The 18,123-nt window shown below is 45.2% G+C and overlaps 2 protein-coding genes and 1 long non-coding RNA gene across 10 annotated transcripts in view; 2 read left to right on the top strand and 1 right to left on the bottom strand.

Moving 5' to 3' along the window:
- Positions 1–141: 141 nt before the first annotated feature.
- Positions 142–14,449, top strand: RNF185 (ring finger protein 185). 7 transcript variants are annotated; one of them, XM_050980638.1, is made up of 8 exons: positions 142–282; positions 4,465–4,583; positions 5,648–5,881; positions 7,431–7,449; positions 8,094–8,206; positions 8,718–8,772; positions 10,691–10,808; positions 11,933–14,449. In XM_050980638.1, the coding sequence occupies exons 3-8, from the start codon at positions 5,700–5,702 to the stop codon at positions 12,028–12,030; spliced, it is 585 nt and encodes a 194-aa protein (XP_050836595.1). In that variant the 5' UTR covers positions 142–282; positions 4,465–4,583; positions 5,648–5,699; the 3' UTR covers positions 12,031–14,449. The 7 variants fall into 7 exon arrangements, with proteins under 7 accessions (XP_050836595.1, XP_030089134.1, XP_030089133.1 ...); XM_030233276.2 differs by lacking the exon at positions 142–282 and adding an exon at positions 364–492 and having other exon boundaries at positions 5,652–5,881; XM_030233272.2 differs by lacking the exon at positions 142–282 and adding an exon at positions 364–492.
- Positions 2,615–11,916, bottom strand: LOC127060201 (uncharacterized). The gene is made up of 3 exons (XR_007778922.1): positions 11,535–11,916; positions 10,659–10,826; positions 2,615–2,759 (listed from the first exon to the last, which is right to left on the bottom strand). It is a non-coding gene; the product is annotated as an uncharacterized LOC127060201 (long non-coding RNA).
- A 234-nt stretch (positions 14,450–14,683) lies between the features above and the next one.
- The window catches only part of LIMK2 (LIM domain kinase 2), a 30,904-nt gene continuing 27,464 nt past the window's right edge, over positions 14,684–18,123 (top strand). Inside the window, exons 1-2 of one of the 2 annotated variants that reach the window (XM_018916470.3) lie at positions 14,684–14,757; positions 17,251–17,350. In XM_018916470.3, coding sequence (XP_018772015.1) covers positions 14,742–14,757; positions 17,251–17,350 — 116 coding nt within the window. In that variant the 5' untranslated portion in view covers positions 14,684–14,741. Of the gene's footprint in view, positions 14,758–16,688; positions 17,351–18,123 lie in introns of those variants that run through there. The other variant, XM_030230987.2, reaches the window with a different exon arrangement.

The raw sequence follows: 18,123 nt of genomic DNA, 5'->3' as shown, positions 1-18,123 counted from the left end.
ATCTGAATCTGTTTCTCAGCTCAGATCCTTAGCTCTCCACACTGGTAAGTCAACAATTTGTTTCCCTCAAACTTCCTTCCTTCCCTTTCCGTCCTTCCTTCCTTCCTTTTCCGTTCTTCCTTTTCTCTTCTCCCTTCCTGCTGGGGCCGAGCATTCGCTACGAACTTCTTGCAGTCCCCGGGGGCCAACGTTTGGACGCGGCCCGCACCGCTCCCGGCCAGCAGAGCCGGGGGTCGCGGCGGGGCCGAGCAGCCCGGCCCGTTCGTCCCGGAGGAGCCCGAGGTATCGAGCGCCCGTGGGGCCCGGGCTGAGGAGGGGCCGCGGCGGGCGGGTGTCACTGCCCGCGGCCCCCCCGGCCCGGTTGGCGGAGCCGCCGCGCTCGGTGGGGCGGGGGCCGGGCCCTTCCGCCGGCCGCGTTTCCGGGCGGTCAGGTGACGGGGCCCGGCGGAGCGGCGGCTCGGCTCGGGCGCTGCGGGGAGCCCGGACCCGCCGGTGAGCAGAGCCGGGCCGGGCCGGGCCGGGCGGGGCGGGGGGCGGTGGGGGGAGCCGGGGCCGGGTTGCGGCTCCGAGGCCGAGCCGGGCCAGAGCCGCCTTCGCCCGCTCCAACCGAGCGGGGCGGGGACGCCGCGGGACCGCCGGCCTCGCCCGGTGCTCCGGAGCTCGGCCGCGGTGCCCCCGGCGGGCCCGGCGCGGGTCCCCCGAGCTCCGGCGCTGCCGGCCGGGTTTGCCCCCGGACGCGCCGTGCCAGGGCCGCAGGTGCCCGGTGAGCGCTGTGCGGGGCCGCAGCCGCTGCCAGCGGCGATAGATGGCTCGGGCTCGGGCTGTGTCGCGAGGTGTCGGCTGCTGGTGCATGACATTGGTTGCATTTTGAGAATTGCTCATATAGTAATTCTCTCTTCTTCTTAAATCGCGTCTGTTGTATGTAATAACTGTTGTATTTGATATTTTTACGTTTTGCTGCTAACCTGGGTTAGCCAGGCACGTCTGTCTCACACGGCACTGCAAACCAGGAAAACGCTGGGCAGGGCAGCATTACCCAACTGGTTGTATTCCTTTTTTTCTTTTTTTCCTTTGGACTTTGTGAGGTAAGAGGATAAAATCTTTGTTGAAAGATTTTTCTTGGAGTCTATATTAAACCTTTATAGAACGGATAAAAAAAAGCAATTCCTTTAATCACCAGAGGGTTTTTACTGTTTGCATTTACAAGGGACATGGACTCCTCGGTGTTCCTTGAGCTGGGCCCTTGCCCTGGCAGCCCTGACTGTAACACAGATGTGCATTGCAGAATCCCAGGTAATGAAACCAGGCCAGGCAAGGCTGGAAGGCAAATGGCTGCTTTTGCAAGAGCCAGTGAGCACAGGAATTCATGTTTTGAGAGCACTTTGTGGTGATATCAAGAAGCAGGTGCCCAGTGCTGTACAGGTTACGGGGAGTGGAAAGATGAACTTGAGAAGTGTTTCCAAGGAGTTAAAATGTAACATGTTTGGGGGACAGAGAAGAGTAAAAAGGTAGTGAGAGATAAATATGTATTTAATGATTAACAACAGGACAGTCATGTGTTTGTTAAAAATATCTAAAATGACTGTCAAGAAGTCAGTGCACTTTCTTCTAGACACTGTCAGCAGTTTTCAGCTAAGATTACCTGGTTGTACTTGAAGCCCAGGCAATTGTAATATGTTAGGTATCAAGATTGTTGTTAAACTTAGGAGTGAGCATATTTATATAAACTCTCAGTAGTAGTTTTAGATTTAAATTGATTTTCTAATGTGATTATTCCTTTTGTAAATATTTTTAAGTGTCAGAAAATGACACTATTACCTTAGGGATAAGAAAAATGCACTGAAAAATCTTTTTTAATTACACTGCAAAAGGTTCAGGAACTAAATCAGAACTTGTTTCATAAATAAACTAGAATTGGATTATTTAAATTTCAGTAATATTAGCTAAAATAAAATTCATTAGGAAAGAAATATGGAAAAGGGTCTTTCCTGTGGAATTGACATCCTACAGTGCTGCTCTTTTTATTTCACTGTTATGTCAAAGAGGAACAAACTTTGGGTTTTGTTAATAAACTAACCAAACTTCTATATCCTCACCAGAACTTTTTCTCATTGTTCATGAAAAAAATAAATACTTGAGACATCCTAATGTCATGCTGTGAACACATATTCCAGGACTGTTTTGTATAGGTGAAATCAGCTTCCAATTTATACTCCCTCTTTGCCTTTCCCAGGTTGAATTAATGTTCATCTGCTGTTTCCAGCAGATTTTTTTTGTGTACCTTAACTTATGGTGAAAACTCCTCTAGCCTGTCCTGAAGTGTTTCCTGTGTTTTGAGGGCTGGGCAGTGTACTTTGGCAAAGGCAGTCATTGGCTGAGTTCAGAAGTGTGATCTTTGACAGAAGCCACTCAGCTCCTGCTTTCCTGGTGAACAGTAGATTTACAGATGAAGTTTTTAAAATATTAGAGGAAAATTTCTTTTTTACTGGCTGTTAGTGAGATCTATACCCAGCACATGGACATTGCCAGGCCCCTGCACTTACTCCTGTCATGGACCTCCTGTGCTCTTGGCTGTCATCCAGCTCCTTTTGGAATTCCACCTTCTCAGGTACCTCCACTTCCATGTCTTCATGCTCCACCAGGTTTCTGTATTTATTTAGGAAGCCTACTTTCAAATGAGTTTCTTGTTTCTTAACTGTTCATCTGCTGCCACTCTTGCTTCTTGGATGTAGTGAAGGTCAGCCATTTTTCAGTACAACCTGTTGGGATATAGCAGAGAGATTGTGGTTTGAAGGAAATGAACAGCTAATCTAAATGGCTTTTATGAAACAAAGATACTGTTTTCCTGTAAATATGTAGAAATCAAAGAAGTAAGAAAGAGAAAAGGCAAGACCTCTGAATGGCTGCAGTTAGGTATCAGCTATTTTTATATCCTTTCCCTTGTTTTATTTGTTGCTCATCATGCCTCCAGGGTTGATTTGGAGGCCTGATTTGGAGGACAACTTTGTAGCAAACCTTGACTGGCATCCCTGAATTGTGTTTGCTTAACCCCTGAAGTGATGTACTATCCCAGTGTACTCACAGTCTTCCTCCAAAACTCTAAAGCAAATTGAGAATGGGTTTGGTTTGGCCTGTTGTGATAGTTGTTGATTTTTTTAGTTTGTGATTTGCTTATGGTTTGTTGAGGTTTTTTTCCCCTAGAGAATTTTGTCTCAGAGTTTAAGAAGTTTGAGTGATTGTTCAATTTTGAGCTCATTCTGCACTCAGGACAAGTTCCATTTGCAGTTGAATTTGTACTGTAGGATTCAGAGTACACTCACAATATATGATTATCAAATGTAAATTTAGCCACTGGAAGCTGTTCCACATTTGCTTCTTTGTATATGAGCAGATGTACAGAGCCCAGCAGCAGCTGTTACAGACCAATTATGTTAACCTGGGTTATTCCAGGGACAAAATCAAATGTTTGAGAGGGCTTTTATTATTTTTACTGTTGTCTTTTGCTATGGTTTTGATATTTTAAACTGGTTATGTCCTACCAGGTCACTGGGCCCCATCAGCCAATGAACAAATACTTAGGAGAGGATCCCCAGCAGAGATTAAGGAATGACCTGTTCTAGGAAAGGAGATTCAGTGCCTGTTGCATTATGTCATTTTAATCTTTCTTCTGTCTCAGCCATCTTTATTCCATATCATTACTGATATTTCTCTGGATTTCTTTGTCATCCTTCTTCATAACATTTTATTTATTTGTTGTAGTTAGTAAAACTGAGGGGAATTTTCAGTAAGTTTTTGTGGAGATACAGATTTTATCTTTTTGACAAGCCTTCAGATTCATTGTGTTAATATACAGAATTTAATTTGGAAAAAGGAACTTTTTTCCACATTGATATTAGGGACTCAGAATGTATTTATTTGCCTCTTGTACACTTCCTTTCCTCCTGTTATGTGTCAAGATGTTTCTTGTGACCATTCTGTAAAGGGATGCAGTATTTTTTACAGTGTGTTGCACTCCTTGGTTTTAAGGAGATTTTCTCAACTTTTTTATTAATATATAGAGGTCCAAGTTGATAAGTTTTCACTTGAACTACTGAGCAAGACAGGCTGAAGATTCTGGTTGTAAGGATGTGTGAAAAACCCAAGTGTCTTTGGCATACAATTTGTAGGTTGGCAGCATTTCCATCTGCCTTGCTCTAACATGGATTTTAATTTTGTACAAGGAACTGAGTGTAAATGGAGTCATGGTGTGAAATGCTCAGTCAGCACTACTGAAAGCAGCGTATGTTGAGGTGCAGCATCTGTGAATACAAACCTGCCCTTCTGGGACACTGTGCAAAATGATGTAACGGAGTGAAAAAGCTCTGCAGAGAGAGATTTCACCTGCTGTAACTGAGTCTTTGCTGCAGTACTTCACAAGGCCCGGGTGTGATGCTTTCCTGACTGTGCAGTGGGATTGTATTGTAGGAAAAAAGCTGGTGGCAATAACAGCTGGAGATCCTGAGGCTTTAGTTTGCTGCCCTGCACCTGAGCTGCAGCTCTGCTACAAAGAGGCAACACTAAGGAAAGCCTTTAGTGCTTGGGGGGTAAGTTGGAAAAGAAATTACCTTCTGAAAGATTCAGGTGCTTCACTGTTTGTACACTTGCAAAAAGTTCAGAAAGTCTGAATCACCTGTTTGTTTCTCACAGCTTTATCTAAATATTCCTGTTCCTGCAGCTTCAACATGATGTTAGAGTTTCATGAAAAGCATAGTGAAATATTTTAAACATTTGTATTTTAGTGAATTAATTTCTGTAGCTACTGAAACTCTCTTAGTTCTTGGATTACAAATTTTGTACTGGTAAAAGTATTTCTAGAAGTACAAATGCCTTGTGCTGAGTCTCAAATTTTTAGGTACTGTGGAATTTACATATCAAGGAGTTGCACTGTAGAGGTTGTTACTACTGAAAAGAAATGCTGTTCTTTGGTCAATATGATTGTGTTAATGAGAGGTGTGAGCATGGAAGTTAAATTCAAGCACATTAAGGTAAAATTTTTGATACTTCTGCATTACTACCTTACTTCTAGATTGGAAATGTTTAATAGTTTGAAAATACTAGGAATGTTTGATAGTCATTTCAACACTGCTGTGATAGCACCTGTATACTGCTCAGGAGAGAATTCAAGTTCTAAGCCACCTTTGCTTGCCATTATTGTCATTAATATTCCAAACTAATGAACATTGAACCTAAAACTCTGCATTGTCAGTCTGTTCGAACTGTGAATTACTTTATGATTAAATTCTGCTTCTGACTGCACTCTCTGTTATAAGTTGTGTTGAATTCTGGAAGAGCATGTATGATTAGGGGAGCTCATTCTCCTTACAGCAAATGGCATTTATGACAAAATACAGGAGGGTTGTTTGGCTGTGGGTGTTCATCATTGACAGTAAAATACAGGTCACACATCAGCTAGGTCACACTATGGGACTGTAAAGTAGCTTAGTCTCTAAAAAAAGATCCCTCTTGGCTACGTTAAACTAAAACCATCAACAACAGGACTCAAGAGCTTTTTAGATAAGTCACTACCAGTTTGGAATGGGGCCAGGATGCAATGTTCATAATGCCAATAATTGTTTAGTTTTGATTGGTTTTCTTCCCTTTCTCACAGCTAGGATTCCAAGAGGAGAATTTTCTTGACCTTGTTTGGGCAGTCCTTGAGGATGGCAAGCAAAGGACCCACGGCTTCTGCATCAACAAAGAGCTCCAGTACTGGAGGGACCAGTGGCAGCAGCAGCAGCAATGGTTCTGGGGACAACACTAACCAGGACAACACTTTTGAATGCAACATCTGTTTAGACACTGCCAAGGATGCAGTTATCAGCTTGTGTGGGCACCTCTTTTGGTAGGTGCTGCAGCCCCACACAGCAGCCAGAACTCCATCTGTCTGATCCCATAAAAACCTGGGAAGTTTGTCATTCTAGAGGAGGGACTGTGGGTTTGGTTTATGACAGCTTGGGTTTGCTCCTCAGCTGTTTTTCTTTGCTTGTATTCCAGGGAATGGGTTTCCTGTGTCTTAAGCTCCCCGTACTGCTGGATTATTGTGTAAAAGCAAACAAGCAGCCCCACGCAGACAGTTCAGTGCCATTGATACTGTTTGCTTATGTGTGTTCTTTTATTTGTGCTGTCTGGCCTAGCACAGAAATGTTCTTTAGACCTGAATTCCTTTCTGACCTCTGCCTAGCTAAACCTGGATATGCATCTGGGTTCTGTAGGCCAAATTGTTTTTTCTCCTCCAGGCTTGCTCTTTTTTCCTTTGAAACCATAAAAAAAATATATGGGCAATAAGCTTTTACATATGGGCAATTTCTCCTTCCCATGATATTGCACTTGTGTTAGGAACTTTTCAGTTCTTTAATTTGACTTGGAAATAATGTACAGCACAGATATATGTGCAGAATTTCTGATGTGGGTAACTTGGTTTGAATATACCCTTTCTTGAATGTGAAGAAGTTAAGGATTGACATGGACAAATGTGAGGGGGTTGGAGTTCATTTTACACAGTGAGCTAAATCTTTAATAAAAAGAAGCCTGAAAGTGTTTTTCTCCTGTCTAAATATACATAACATCTGAAAATACAGGATTTTATTTGGGGAGATGGAAAATCACTGGCTTAGGGTGTGTTAAGATAAAATAACATTAAATTATTAATTATTAAATTATTGGACAAAAGGATTTGGAGTAATGGAACCTTAAAAGTACCAGGTGTCTTGTCTGAATGATGTTATTGAGACGATTTTGAAAGCAGATGGCTGTTTAGCAGTTTTATCTTGTAGCTTGTTTGTCTTTGACCTTTTTTTAATTTGCCATAGCAATTTAATCTGTTTAATGGGAATTTCTCTGCCCTGAGCAATTGAGTCTGATCTCAATAGCTGACCATGCTCTGAGCATCAGGTTGGACTCGAGGGTACCTGAGCTACCATCCAGCCCTAGTTATTCCATGATTCTGTGAATGTGGCTGAAGTTCCAGCTCTATTTCTAAGATCCTAAAGTCTCATTAGTGACATCTTGCTTATTTGCATCTTGGCTCTGGGATAGCTTTTCATAGCTTTTCAGACAAGAAAATCTGTGCAATAAACCCTAAGATGAATGCAGCCTCTCTCTGGGCCTTTGGTATGGATGAGGACCCAGGAGTGGGAGATGCACAGAACCACATTAGGAATTTAGATTGTGTAATCTGAAAAAAACCCAGTGGAGATCAGTCTTGGGCTGTGTTTGCAAAAATTATTTTAATGGGAGGCTGCAGAACTGGCCCAGCTGGATTCCAGGATTCTGTTGTCACCAAGCTGCACCATCCCTGTACACTGCACATTTGTCATATAGAGTTCAGTAACTAATTCTATTTTCCTCTCTTTTTCTGCTCTGTGAACAAATTGTCCTGGGAATGCTCACAGTTGGCCTTGTTTACACCAGGTAAGACAGGTTTTCTTTTACTTTGTCTTTCATCAGCTCCAGTTGCTCAATAAAGCCCTTGGTTCTCTGGAGTATCCCCCTCTTTTCAAACGTGCTTTTCTCTCCAGGGCAGTCACAACCTGCTCATGCAGCTTAATGTGCAACAGCATGCAATCTGCTCTTTGAGCAACAAGAAAACTTAGATTCTGTTCCACTTACCTCCACTTCTGAGTTTCTTAAGCCCTGCATAATTGCAGTTTTGGTACAATTACTGTTGGAGCTTGCAGGGTTTAGTTTGCAGTTTTAAGTGCTGAGTGTACTTCTCTTTGCATACAGAGTGTTTTACATTGTGCTACCATTATAGAGAAGGTGGATGACAGGGAGGCTGGCTGTGCTAGCCCTTGCCTTTGCAGGACTGCTCATACTCCTTATTTCTCCTTTTACTCCAGTGCAGATCTGAATGTGTGCACATCAACAAGTTGTTCCCACCAGAACAACAGCCAAAGTGCCAACTCCACTTTGGGAGTACTTGGCACTTACTAAAATGTTTTGCTCCAGAACTTTGTGAGAAACTGCTAAAAGTCTTTCTGCCTGGCTGCAAATGAGGTTTGCATAGTTACTTTTGTGGTATTTTAGTAGTTTTCTTATCATTTCCTTTCTTTTAGTGGCTAGAGACCAGGCCAAACAGACAAGTGTGTCCTGTATGCAAAGCAGGAATCAGTCGAGATAAAGTTATTCCTCTCTATGGAAGAGGGAGCACTGGGCAACAGGACCCCAGGTAAGAAACCTAAATGCAACTATTTTCATTTGAAAATTAAAGATGAAACTTTAGTTTAGGGTCTTAAGATTAAGCTGTTAAAGGGCTGGATTCTCAGTTTTAAATACTTTGTCAAAAGACATAGATCTTTTTGCCAAATATTTCTGGGTTTTTCAGGGCCTGGGTTTGCACACATTTCTTGTTCTACTGGCAATTCATTTTAATTTGAATCAAGTGTTAATTATCAGTTACAAGTGGCAGGTTGCAATGATTATTATCTGACCAGAGAAGCTTATATTAAATGTTCATGTCCTCAGTTTTTAGCCTTTGCAATGGGTATTTGTTATTCAGAAGTGCAGTGTTATGTGCTGCTCAAGGTCCAAAGCTGCTGTTGGCTCCCTCACACTGCTCCAGCTCTGCTGGATGGCCCCAGGACAGTGTCTTTTATGGTGGTTCTGATTATTAGCCAGTCTACTGCAGATACTGTTGTCACATGTCCTTGCACTTGAGCTAATTTCACAACTTCCTGCAGAGAGAAAACTCCACCACGACCCCAAGGACAGAGACCTGAACCAGAGAACAGAGGGGTGAGTGATCAAACAAGCTTGAGTGGTTTAGTTTTAATTGATAGTGGTATTAATTCATCCTGGAGGACATAATATGTGTGACAGAACCTGCATGAGGCTCCTGCAGCTTACACACCCTGCTCTTCCCCAGCTGGTTGTTCATGGATCATGGATAGCTGTGGTGTGGCAGGGAGCTCTGTTCCTGTGGTGCCTTGAGCATCCCAAAGAACTTGGGATGCCCCACTTGGATCATGCTTCATGAACACAGCCCAGTGTGCTGTCACTGGAAAAGCTTTTCATACTTGATTGTTCTCCACATTTAAATACAAGGAGCACTTTGCTTTGAAAATTCTTTGTGCAAGTGTATTTCTGTCAAAACTTAGGTGTCATTAATTAATCCATGTATTAATTTAGATTTTTGACACTGACACCTGCTTCTCTCCTTTCAATGGGATGTCACTGTACCATGGCATTACAAGCAAGAGAAAGTCAATATCTGTTGGATACATGATTTGAAGAGGGATCTGTGGTTTTGTTGAGGAGATTACATAGGGTGAGTGTAAACAGAAGCTGGCACAGATGGAGCAGACGTGGGAGGAGGCAGTAGGACAGACCACAGTGTTCTTCAGCATGATGGCAGCAGGCATGACCTGATGAAACAATGGCACATTTCCATGTAACTCAGCCTGGGGTCCTTGGAGAGGATTGTGTCCCTCATGCCTCAAGCAAACAACTCTGCAGGGTGTGATTAAGGTGCATTTCTGTATTGAATGTATTGGGAGCTCAGCTGTTCTCTTTCTCTAGGGCATTGCTGACTTATTAAATCAGCTCCTGTACCTTACTTGAACCTTACAACTGATGCTGTAAATCAGAGGGATGGGGTGTGAAGGCAGTGGTTCTGTTCTCTTCAGATCCTGTACCTGCCACAGAGAGCTTTGCTGTCCCTCACAGTGAGAGGCAAAATGCTTGAGAAGAGTATGGTCTAAAGGCCAACTCCTCAAATCAAGGCTCAAGCAAGAAAAACTTGAGGCTTTTATTATATGAGTAAAATCAAGTGTCCTCCCATTGTTGGTGGTGATAAACCAGAGGGTCTTTCAGAACTGGTATCACTGTTTTAATCCTGAGGTGAGCGGACAGATAGCTGGATTACAGAACTGTGGGCTCTCCACAGAGTTAGGCATGACCCAAGCCCCTAGATTCACACACAGTCAGTTCTCAAACAGCACACTGCTTCTGCAGAGCAGGATTCATCTCAATGCAGAACACTTGTCTTTTGACTTGATGTGGTATTTTAGTCTGGATCCCCCGGGGTCAGTGTTATTGCATTGTAACTTTTTTTTTTCCTCCTTTCCTTATGTTTTGCATTCCTGCCCCAGGTCATTTTGCCACCTTAATTTGAGTCCCTGTGGTAAATTTTTTGTGGTTTTCCTATGCATCCCACTGTCAATTTATCATTTCACTGAGTATTTAACTGATGCACATGTATCACAAAAATCAGTTTAGGTTATTTTCTTAAGTACTTTTCCTATATGGCTAACTGCTGTTAACACACGATACATTGTTAAGACATTCTAAATAGAATTATTTCTGCTGGTTTTGATACATTGGCAGATACCTTCTATTTTAAGTTGAAAAGGTTACAGTTGAGAAACACTGTCCTAATTTGTGGCCCTCAAGCAAGAACTGCAGTTGCTAGTTTTCATTTTCTCAAACCTTTGGGTTGCTTGGTGAATTTGCTGCTGTCTGAAACATTTTAAACCCAGGAGAGCTAAGGAGATATCTACAAAAGTGTGTCAGACTGAAAGTTGCCAGACAGCTTGGCCCTCCCTTAGCTGTGGGAAAGCCAGTGAGTGGGAATGTCTGCACTTCCACAAAATACTCTGAAATAGGCTCTAAGTGATTGGTACCTGTTTTGTCTTCTGTTCTTTGTTCTCTGCAGGGATTCCAGGGCTTTGGGTTTGGTGATGGTGGCTTCCAGATGTCCTTTGGAATTGGGGCCTTTCCCTTTGGTATATTTGCAACAGCCTTCAACATAAACGACGGGCGACCTCCTCCAGGTACCACGGGTCCTTCTCCTGCCCCATACAGACAGACATTTTACAAACTCTTAAATAACCTGCTAAATGGCAAAATATTCTGAACAGTAATCAGTGTTGTCAATAGAACCACAAAACAAGGGCAAAAACACTCTGTAGAGAAGTGGTCTGTGGCTGGTATGTTTTGTACACAGACTGATAAAAGAAGCAAGTTTGTCACTTCCATATAATTTGCTGAAGGCTCTCTTGGGAGACCAGTGACTGCAGAGGAACAGTGGCACTGGAGACTATTCTCCTCTAATTCAGATGTCTCCTCTGGTACACCAGCAGACTTCTCCTGAAAAATGAGACAAATTGGACTAGACTTTCTAATAATAATAAAAAGGAGTCACTAGGGGTGTATGAAGGAGACCCAGATTTTAAAAACAGCAGGAAAGGACCATTTCCTGAAAGATGAGAAGGAAAAATTTAAACTGGTGCTCTGTACCACAAAATTATGAATGCAGAGATTGTTCATTTTTCAGAAATTTTTCTCTGAGACAGTAATCTGTATTCTACAAGAAGTAACTTTCCAGTGAAATTACTTCACATTTTTGATTAACAAAAACCAGTTGGATTACTCCAAGGGGTGACCTTGCTCTCTAACAATGAAGTAATCCCTAGAGAACCTCCTCCCCATCTTCACTGTAGACAAACTGAATCTGTTTTGAACAAGAACACCTACTGCCCAGGGCTCTCTGTACTTACTTTGGGAAAGGTTATGCCTGGCACATCTTCCACCTTGTCACATGGCACAGGAATTATGAGGAACAAACTCATTCTTCACATCACACCAGCGTTGCCATGATCCTGTGCTGTCCTTGGGTCACATTATCTTCCCTATTAACTATAGTTCAGTGTCCCCTGAAAATCTGCTGGGGGTGGGACTGAACTAAGGAGTCCTGCTTCAAGATACTTGTCTTCTTTCTGATCTGCCCATGCAGCCAGCCAGGCTGAGGGTAGGAAGTAGCAACTTTCTCACCAAGCAGATTCTTTGCATATTTTTCAATGTATGAATATACTATATTGAGAATATACACAATCTCAGAGAAAAGGAAGGAGCTGAACTGTTGTTTGTTTTTTTTTTTTTACTTCCTGTTTTCCAGCTGTTCCAGGGACTCCTCAATATGTGGATGAGCAGTTCCTTTCCCGCCTCTTCCTGTTTGTGGCACTGGTGATAATGTTCTGGCTGTTGATTGCATAAGTCTTTTCCATTATTCTATATATTCATGACCAACAAGGCCACTGAAACAGTTACAAACTGCATCCCCATCCCATTTTAAACCTCTTGGTGTCTGGTTCCATAGCTAACTATGGGCTTCAGGAATTGGTGGTACCACAGCACAACGAGGAATCTCACATTTTGCACCAGAGTTGGTAATTAAAACATTGGTTTAAAAGTGTATTTCAGCTCAGATATCTTGTACAATGGGTTCCTGCCACAAACCGTGGGCCTAGCGTTGAGCTGCACTCCGAAAGGGAGTGCTGCTTTGAAATCCTGTGCCAATCAGTGACACCAGGTCTGTGGGATACACAGGTATCCCTAACAGACTGGGCAGGTAAGGAAACTTCTCCAGTGTGACCAGTATCTCCTGCTTTGCAACCATGAAGGATCTGCCAGAGCTGCAGATGTTATTTCATGTCTCCATCAACATCTGGCCTTCTCCAGGAAATCATCTGCAGCACTGCTGGGACTCCCTGGGGCACAGCACGTGATGCAGACGGAGCCAGCTCTGGAGACTGGTTCCGGTTTCTTTTCCGTCTGTTATTTCCCAGCGTGATGGAAAACCCTTCCTGATGCTTCTGATGGCTGTTAGAAGAAGGGATACAAATTTATGCTGCAATTTTTTAAAGCCTGAGTATGCTGGAGCCAGCCACTGGAAGATTCTCTGGCTATGGAGCCAGGTGGGGCTGCTGGACCCAGCCCAGTTCCTCACTGACAAACAGTGTTGTCTTCCCCAGCTCTGTTCAGCACCTGTGCTGCACTCGTGGATAATCCCCTCACAACCTCGTCACTGTAGCGACATTTATCTCTCTCAAGAATTTGAGACTTTCTACACAAGGTCATGTACTCCAGATAAAATCCTATTACAGACCTGAGGTCAGCTTGTTTGGGGAGAGGAACAAAAGGCCTCTTTACGTGAGTTTTGAGGTAAAACTTGTCATACTGTAAAATTACACAGGAGGAGACCTGAGATCCTGCCTTTGCCAGCAGATGCTCAGTAGGGAACATTTGGAAGACCTTTTCTCTGCAGGTGCACACAGACCTTCTCCCGTGCCACAGCAGAACAGCTACGGCTCCAGAGTCCCTGCAGCTAAAATCTACCAAAGATTTTAATTTGAAGTGCTGGAGGAGACCACGACCACTAATGTGCTGAGGGGATATTTCAGAAGGTGAGCAATCTGCAGCCACTTTGGAATCCTGTTGGGTATTCAGCTTTAAAGAGTACTCCTGATGTATTTGTGTAGATTCCTTCGAAACAGGTATGAGAGATTCCCTAGCAAGATGAACAGTTCATATTTCTCTGACTAGGCAATTCCATTTTTTTTCTCTTACTGTTTTTAGATTTTTTTTTATTTTGGTCATTCGTAGTCATAAAGATTTCCTGCAAGATGAATGTTGTGACTTCCCTGGCAGTAGACAGAAAAACTGAAAAGCAAATCAATTAATAGAAACTTTGTTTCAATAGCTTGGGATTTTTTAGCATATGGCAGAGTTTCCTGGGCAGGACAACTTTAATTAATTGTTATAGAAGTTTATTTATGTAATTATAAACTGTTTCCTTTTAGTGTCAAGACAGAGTATCACTGAAGTTTAACTTGCCTACCTCCAAAATTCCATCTGGCAAGTAGAATGTTGCAGAGCTTCTGCAGTGTTTTGTCACGTCAGATTTATACCTGACTCAGTGATAATCTGACAGAATATGTTGCTCAACTATTTATAGCTGAGGTGGTGCTTCAGCTGTTGCTGTGAGACACTTCTGAGTAGCTGAACTTTGGCATAGGGTTCTTCTCAAGTGTGTAACTTGGTAACTGGGGCCCTTCCCAGGAGGACAGGCTATTTCGTTTGGTTGTCCTACAATGTCGCAGCTTTGGGTTCCTCTCCTGCGCAGTCAGCACCACCTGCTGATGGGAAGGGAAGGTTCATGTGACAGTAAGAAGGGATGGATTCCTTCTCCTTTCCTGCTGTGAAACTCGATGCTGAGAGGTTATGCAGGGAGGAGAATGGTAGCCCATTGAAGCCTTTATTCCATAAAGAGGATAGAGAAGTGACTGCAATAGATTCAAGAGGTACTGAAATATATTTAATTAATACATTTTAAAAACCAGAATTTTAACGGATCGGGGGTGGGGATCTCCATCTAGGAGTGAGAGAGATAATTGATTTGGAGAAGGCTGCAGAAGCATGACTGAGAGCTCTTATTTTCTGTCAATTCAAGGATGAAATAGTCTAAAAGTGTTAACGCTTGGTTCCCCCTTTCCCTGGTGTGCTTTTGTATGTACCCCTTCCCGTAACCCGACCGCACCCGGCCCGGACGGCTCGGTGAGTGCGTTACCGTTCCTCCTCACTAATTTTCACTGTTGTGAAAGTGATTTAGAATTAAAAAATGGTTTTACATTGAGCGGAGTGCGCCGCCGTTCCTTTGCGCTGCCTCGGGGCCGGGAGCGGGAGCGGCGGGGCCGCGCCCGGGGCCGCCGCACGTGCGGGGCGGGGCTGCGGGCGGGGGGCGCGCCATTGGCCGCCGGCACGGAAAGGGCGGGGCCGGCGCTGCGGGGCAGCGCGGGGATTGGTCGGTGCGCGGGGCGGGCAACGCCGATTGGACCGGGGCGGGGGCGGGACGGGCGCTGGCGAGAGGCGGGCCCAGGTGCGGCGGCAGCCGCTGGCGTCAGGCGGGCGCGGGCGGCGGGCGCGGAATGGAGGCGCTGCCAGGTGAGCTCGGGCCGGGCCGGCCGCGCCTCCGCGGGAGGAGCCGCCCTCCGCGACCGCAGGGCGGGCGCGCGTACGCGAGGCCGCGGCTCCCGCCGTTGTGCGGCCGCTGCTGCATCGGCTGTGTCGCGGGGCGGCCCCTGCGGGGCTCGACGGGGCCGCTGCCTCCTGAGCCCGCGGCCCGGCCGGACGTCAGCCCGTGGCTGGGGAGCATTCTGGGGCCTGCCCGCGGCTCCCTCCAGCGGGTGGCACCGCCGGCTCGCGGCCACACGCGCGGCCCGGGGGCTCCAGGCGGGTGCAGTGAGATCCGCGGGCCGGCCATGGGAGATGCGGCGCGTCCCGCCCCGCGGCGGCCGCAGCCGGCACCAGGTCCTGCAGCGCAGGTGCCCGCGGGGCCTGCCGGTGCCACTCACCCCGTCCCTGTTGTCCCGCTCGAGATCCCCCGGTGCCCCCGGCGTTCGGCCGCTGCCCGCCGGGGCCACGGCGACTGCTCCTCGCTGGCCGTCTCTGACACATTCCTCCCGGCCTGGGGAACTCGACGGACCTGTTACATGGATTATGTCCCTTTGCGTTTCCTTCGCACTGTTTCCTGCTCTGTTTTGTTCATTTCCGTCGTTTCTCCTGCATACTGAAGCAATTTCTGTTGGATTGAGGACTGTTGGTTTCCGTTTGTGAGCTAATCAGCCTTGCTGGGTACACTTAAACAGATGCAGCACTACAGCTGAGAGTAGCTGTTGTTTCTTCTTCATGAAGTTCCGAAGCTGATGGGTCAGATTCTGTTGGATGGTCCAGGAGTAATTTGTTGCTTGTAGACAGCTGTGGTGTAGTCATTGATCTTTAAATGTCTTTAACAGGATCCACAGTTTTGACACGTGTGTGTTGTGCTGGTGACACTGAATGGGAGGGGATGGAGCTGCAGAATGTTTGGTTTGCAGGTAGTTTTGGCCTGCAGCTATTTCAGAAGTTCAGCTGACTTCCAGGGCTTGCCCTGCTTGGAGAGGAGAGCATTGGCTGTCTGTGCATGGAGGCACAGGCACACGGGGCTTTGTCTTCTATTCCCAGTGTGCTGAAAAGCCATTTCCTTTATAGGACAACACAGGCAGGGTCAGGTTTTTCCAAGGATCTCCCAACCTTTACTCTGCTGTGCAGATGTGAGCTCAGGTGGAGTTCTTGGTGTTCTGGATTAGTAGGAGGGCACAGGGGCAGGTGATCCAGGTGTGGAACTGATGCACACTTGGGAATTGAAGTAGCAACCTACACACTTGTCACATTTGAAGGAACCCTTTGAGCCTTACATCTTTACAGAGACCTTTCTGGGTACTGCTGGTGATAGTGGTGCTTGTAGCTGAGCAGCAAATGGTTTTTTCCCTGAAATAGCTATTCATGTCAAAAGTGCAAGATCTTCACCTTGGTTAATTTTAAACATTGTCATTGACCTACATGGTGGGGTAAAGGTGCATGGAAGGTTGATGGCTCCTGTTTTGTGTAGCTTCAAGGAACTCAGCAGTGGTATGAACTTGCCTAAGCAACTTGCCTAACCAAGTTGTACCACTCTTTGGAACAGGGAAGTCTGTGGTTTGTGGTTTTCCTTGTCTAAGTGCAACTTTTCCTTTAATGCAGCCTTGCTGCAAGCAACTGTTGGTAGCAGGAAGAAACAGATTTGGGATCTGCTCAGCTCTGTGACACATTTCTTGTGCCATCCTCTGCTGAACTAAGATTCTTGACTCTTTAATATGCCTGCACTGCCCTTGGGATTTTGGATAGCATTTATCTGTGTGCCAAATGTTCTTTGTGCACAAGCTTTCATTCTGTATTCCTAGCTTGCTTGCATCTAAGTAACCAGCTCTTTCTGGGGCTTTCTGGCATTTCTAGTAAAAACTATTCTAGCTCTATTATAACTGTTATAAGTATTTTCTGAAAGGGCAACAGGCCAGTAGCATCACTCCCCCTTCCTCAGTCTGACGGTAGCCTGGTATTGGCTGTACAGTCTCTATGGGATTATTCATTCAAGAGTGTAATTCTTTCCTGGTAGTCTAGTTGTTCTCTACTGAATGAAGTTTGCCTTTCCTTTCTTTCAGTTCTGGGAAATCCAGTTAATTATACAAATAAGAGCAAACGTTATGTGCTGAGTCAGTGCTGTGGGGGAAGCAGTAGTGTGGCTTCCTGGCCGAGCAAGGTTCTCTGTTGGAATTGTTGTACTAAACCAGTGTTGCCTTCCTGAAATCTCTGCTCTGACAGAGCTGTAACTGAACTGTTTCATATGAAAAGTCGTATTTTTTTCTTGTGCAGAATGTGAAGAAGCAGATGTCACATCTGAAGAAAAAAAAATACAAGATATCAGAGTTTGATTTGGGAGTTGCCATTCTGGGTTATAGACTGCCATGTGGGAAGGCTTTCCTGTCAGTTCCTTAAGGTTGTTCTTTATGAAGGATGTACCAATCTTTGTTTTCTCTGCTGTAAACTGGTTGCTGTTTGTTCCCTTATTGCTGTGTGCAGGTGAAGAAGTCTGGAGATGTCTGGGATGTGGGGACAGCATTGCTGCTGGGCAGCGCCTCCACAAGACTGTCAATGAGGCTTGGCACATCTCCTGTTTCCGGTAGGTAAAGCTCCAGCCTTTAAACCTCCTTGTGTTGTTCCACTGGCTGGGACCTGGTGGTGAGGTGGTCCCTGCAGTGGTCTCTGTGCCTGACCTGTTCCCAGCTCCTTTGTGGCCATACCTCAGGGACAACATCCAGTCCCCAGAGCAGCTGACACTGCCTGGCAGCGTGGCTGTGCTGACGCAGACGGGGCACAGATAAAGTGCAAATAAAAGCTCTGATTTACTGCTGGTGGCAGAAGCCATGGGTTACATGTTTGTCTTCTGCAGCATTCCGAAGCAGTGCCCAGGCAATTTGCACAGCATGTTGCTTTTTCCATGTGTGGTAGGTGCAAGGGTGTTACCAGGGTGCTGATAGAGATCTTGCCTTTTGCTTTCTCTCCTTTCCAGACTCTTAAGACAGACAAACTTATGTTAGATCATGTTGCTGTCAGCAAGGACAAAAAGGGATGTCTGCCGTGCTGGTAGGAGTAATGCCTCTTTTTGGTGTTCCATGAATACTCAGGCCAGTTTTCATGCTCCAGAATCACATTTCTGAAGGGGTCTTCTGTATTTTTGAGAGAGGTTCTGTACCTGCAGCTTCTACTAGCTTCTATGTTTGCTTTAATATGGGGAGGTTAATGTGTTGGATACTGTTGAAGAAAGTGGGGGAAAAGGAAGCCAAAGTGTGGCTTTGGAGGAATGTTTTCTGTGCCAAAATAAGCATCTATTGTCCTCGTTTAAAGAACAGAAGGAAAAAAAACCCAACAAAATACCCCAATTTTGTTGAAGCG

This window comes from Serinus canaria, chromosome 15, assembly GCF_022539315.1.
Source record: "Serinus canaria isolate serCan28SL12 chromosome 15, serCan2020, whole genome shotgun sequence".
NCBI classification, from domain to species: Eukaryota; Metazoa; Chordata; class Aves; order Passeriformes; family Fringillidae; genus Serinus; species Serinus canaria.
The sequence above is the reverse complement of the archived record's forward strand: the minus strand, read 5'-3'. Positions and strand labels throughout refer to the sequence as shown.

Coding starts and splice junctions, on each gene's coding strand:
- RNF185 (XM_050980638.1), top strand. CDS start 5,700: ATGGCAAGCAAAGGACCCACGGCTTCTGCATCAACAAAGAGCTCCAGT. Junction 8,207..8,717: donor ACTGGGCAACAGGACCCCAG/GTAAGAAACCTA, acceptor AACTTCCTGCAG/AGAGAAAACTCCACCACGAC. Junction 8,773..10,690: donor CTGAACCAGAGAACAGAGGG/GTGAGTGATCAA, acceptor TGTTCTCTGCAG/GGATTCCAGGGCTTTGGGTT.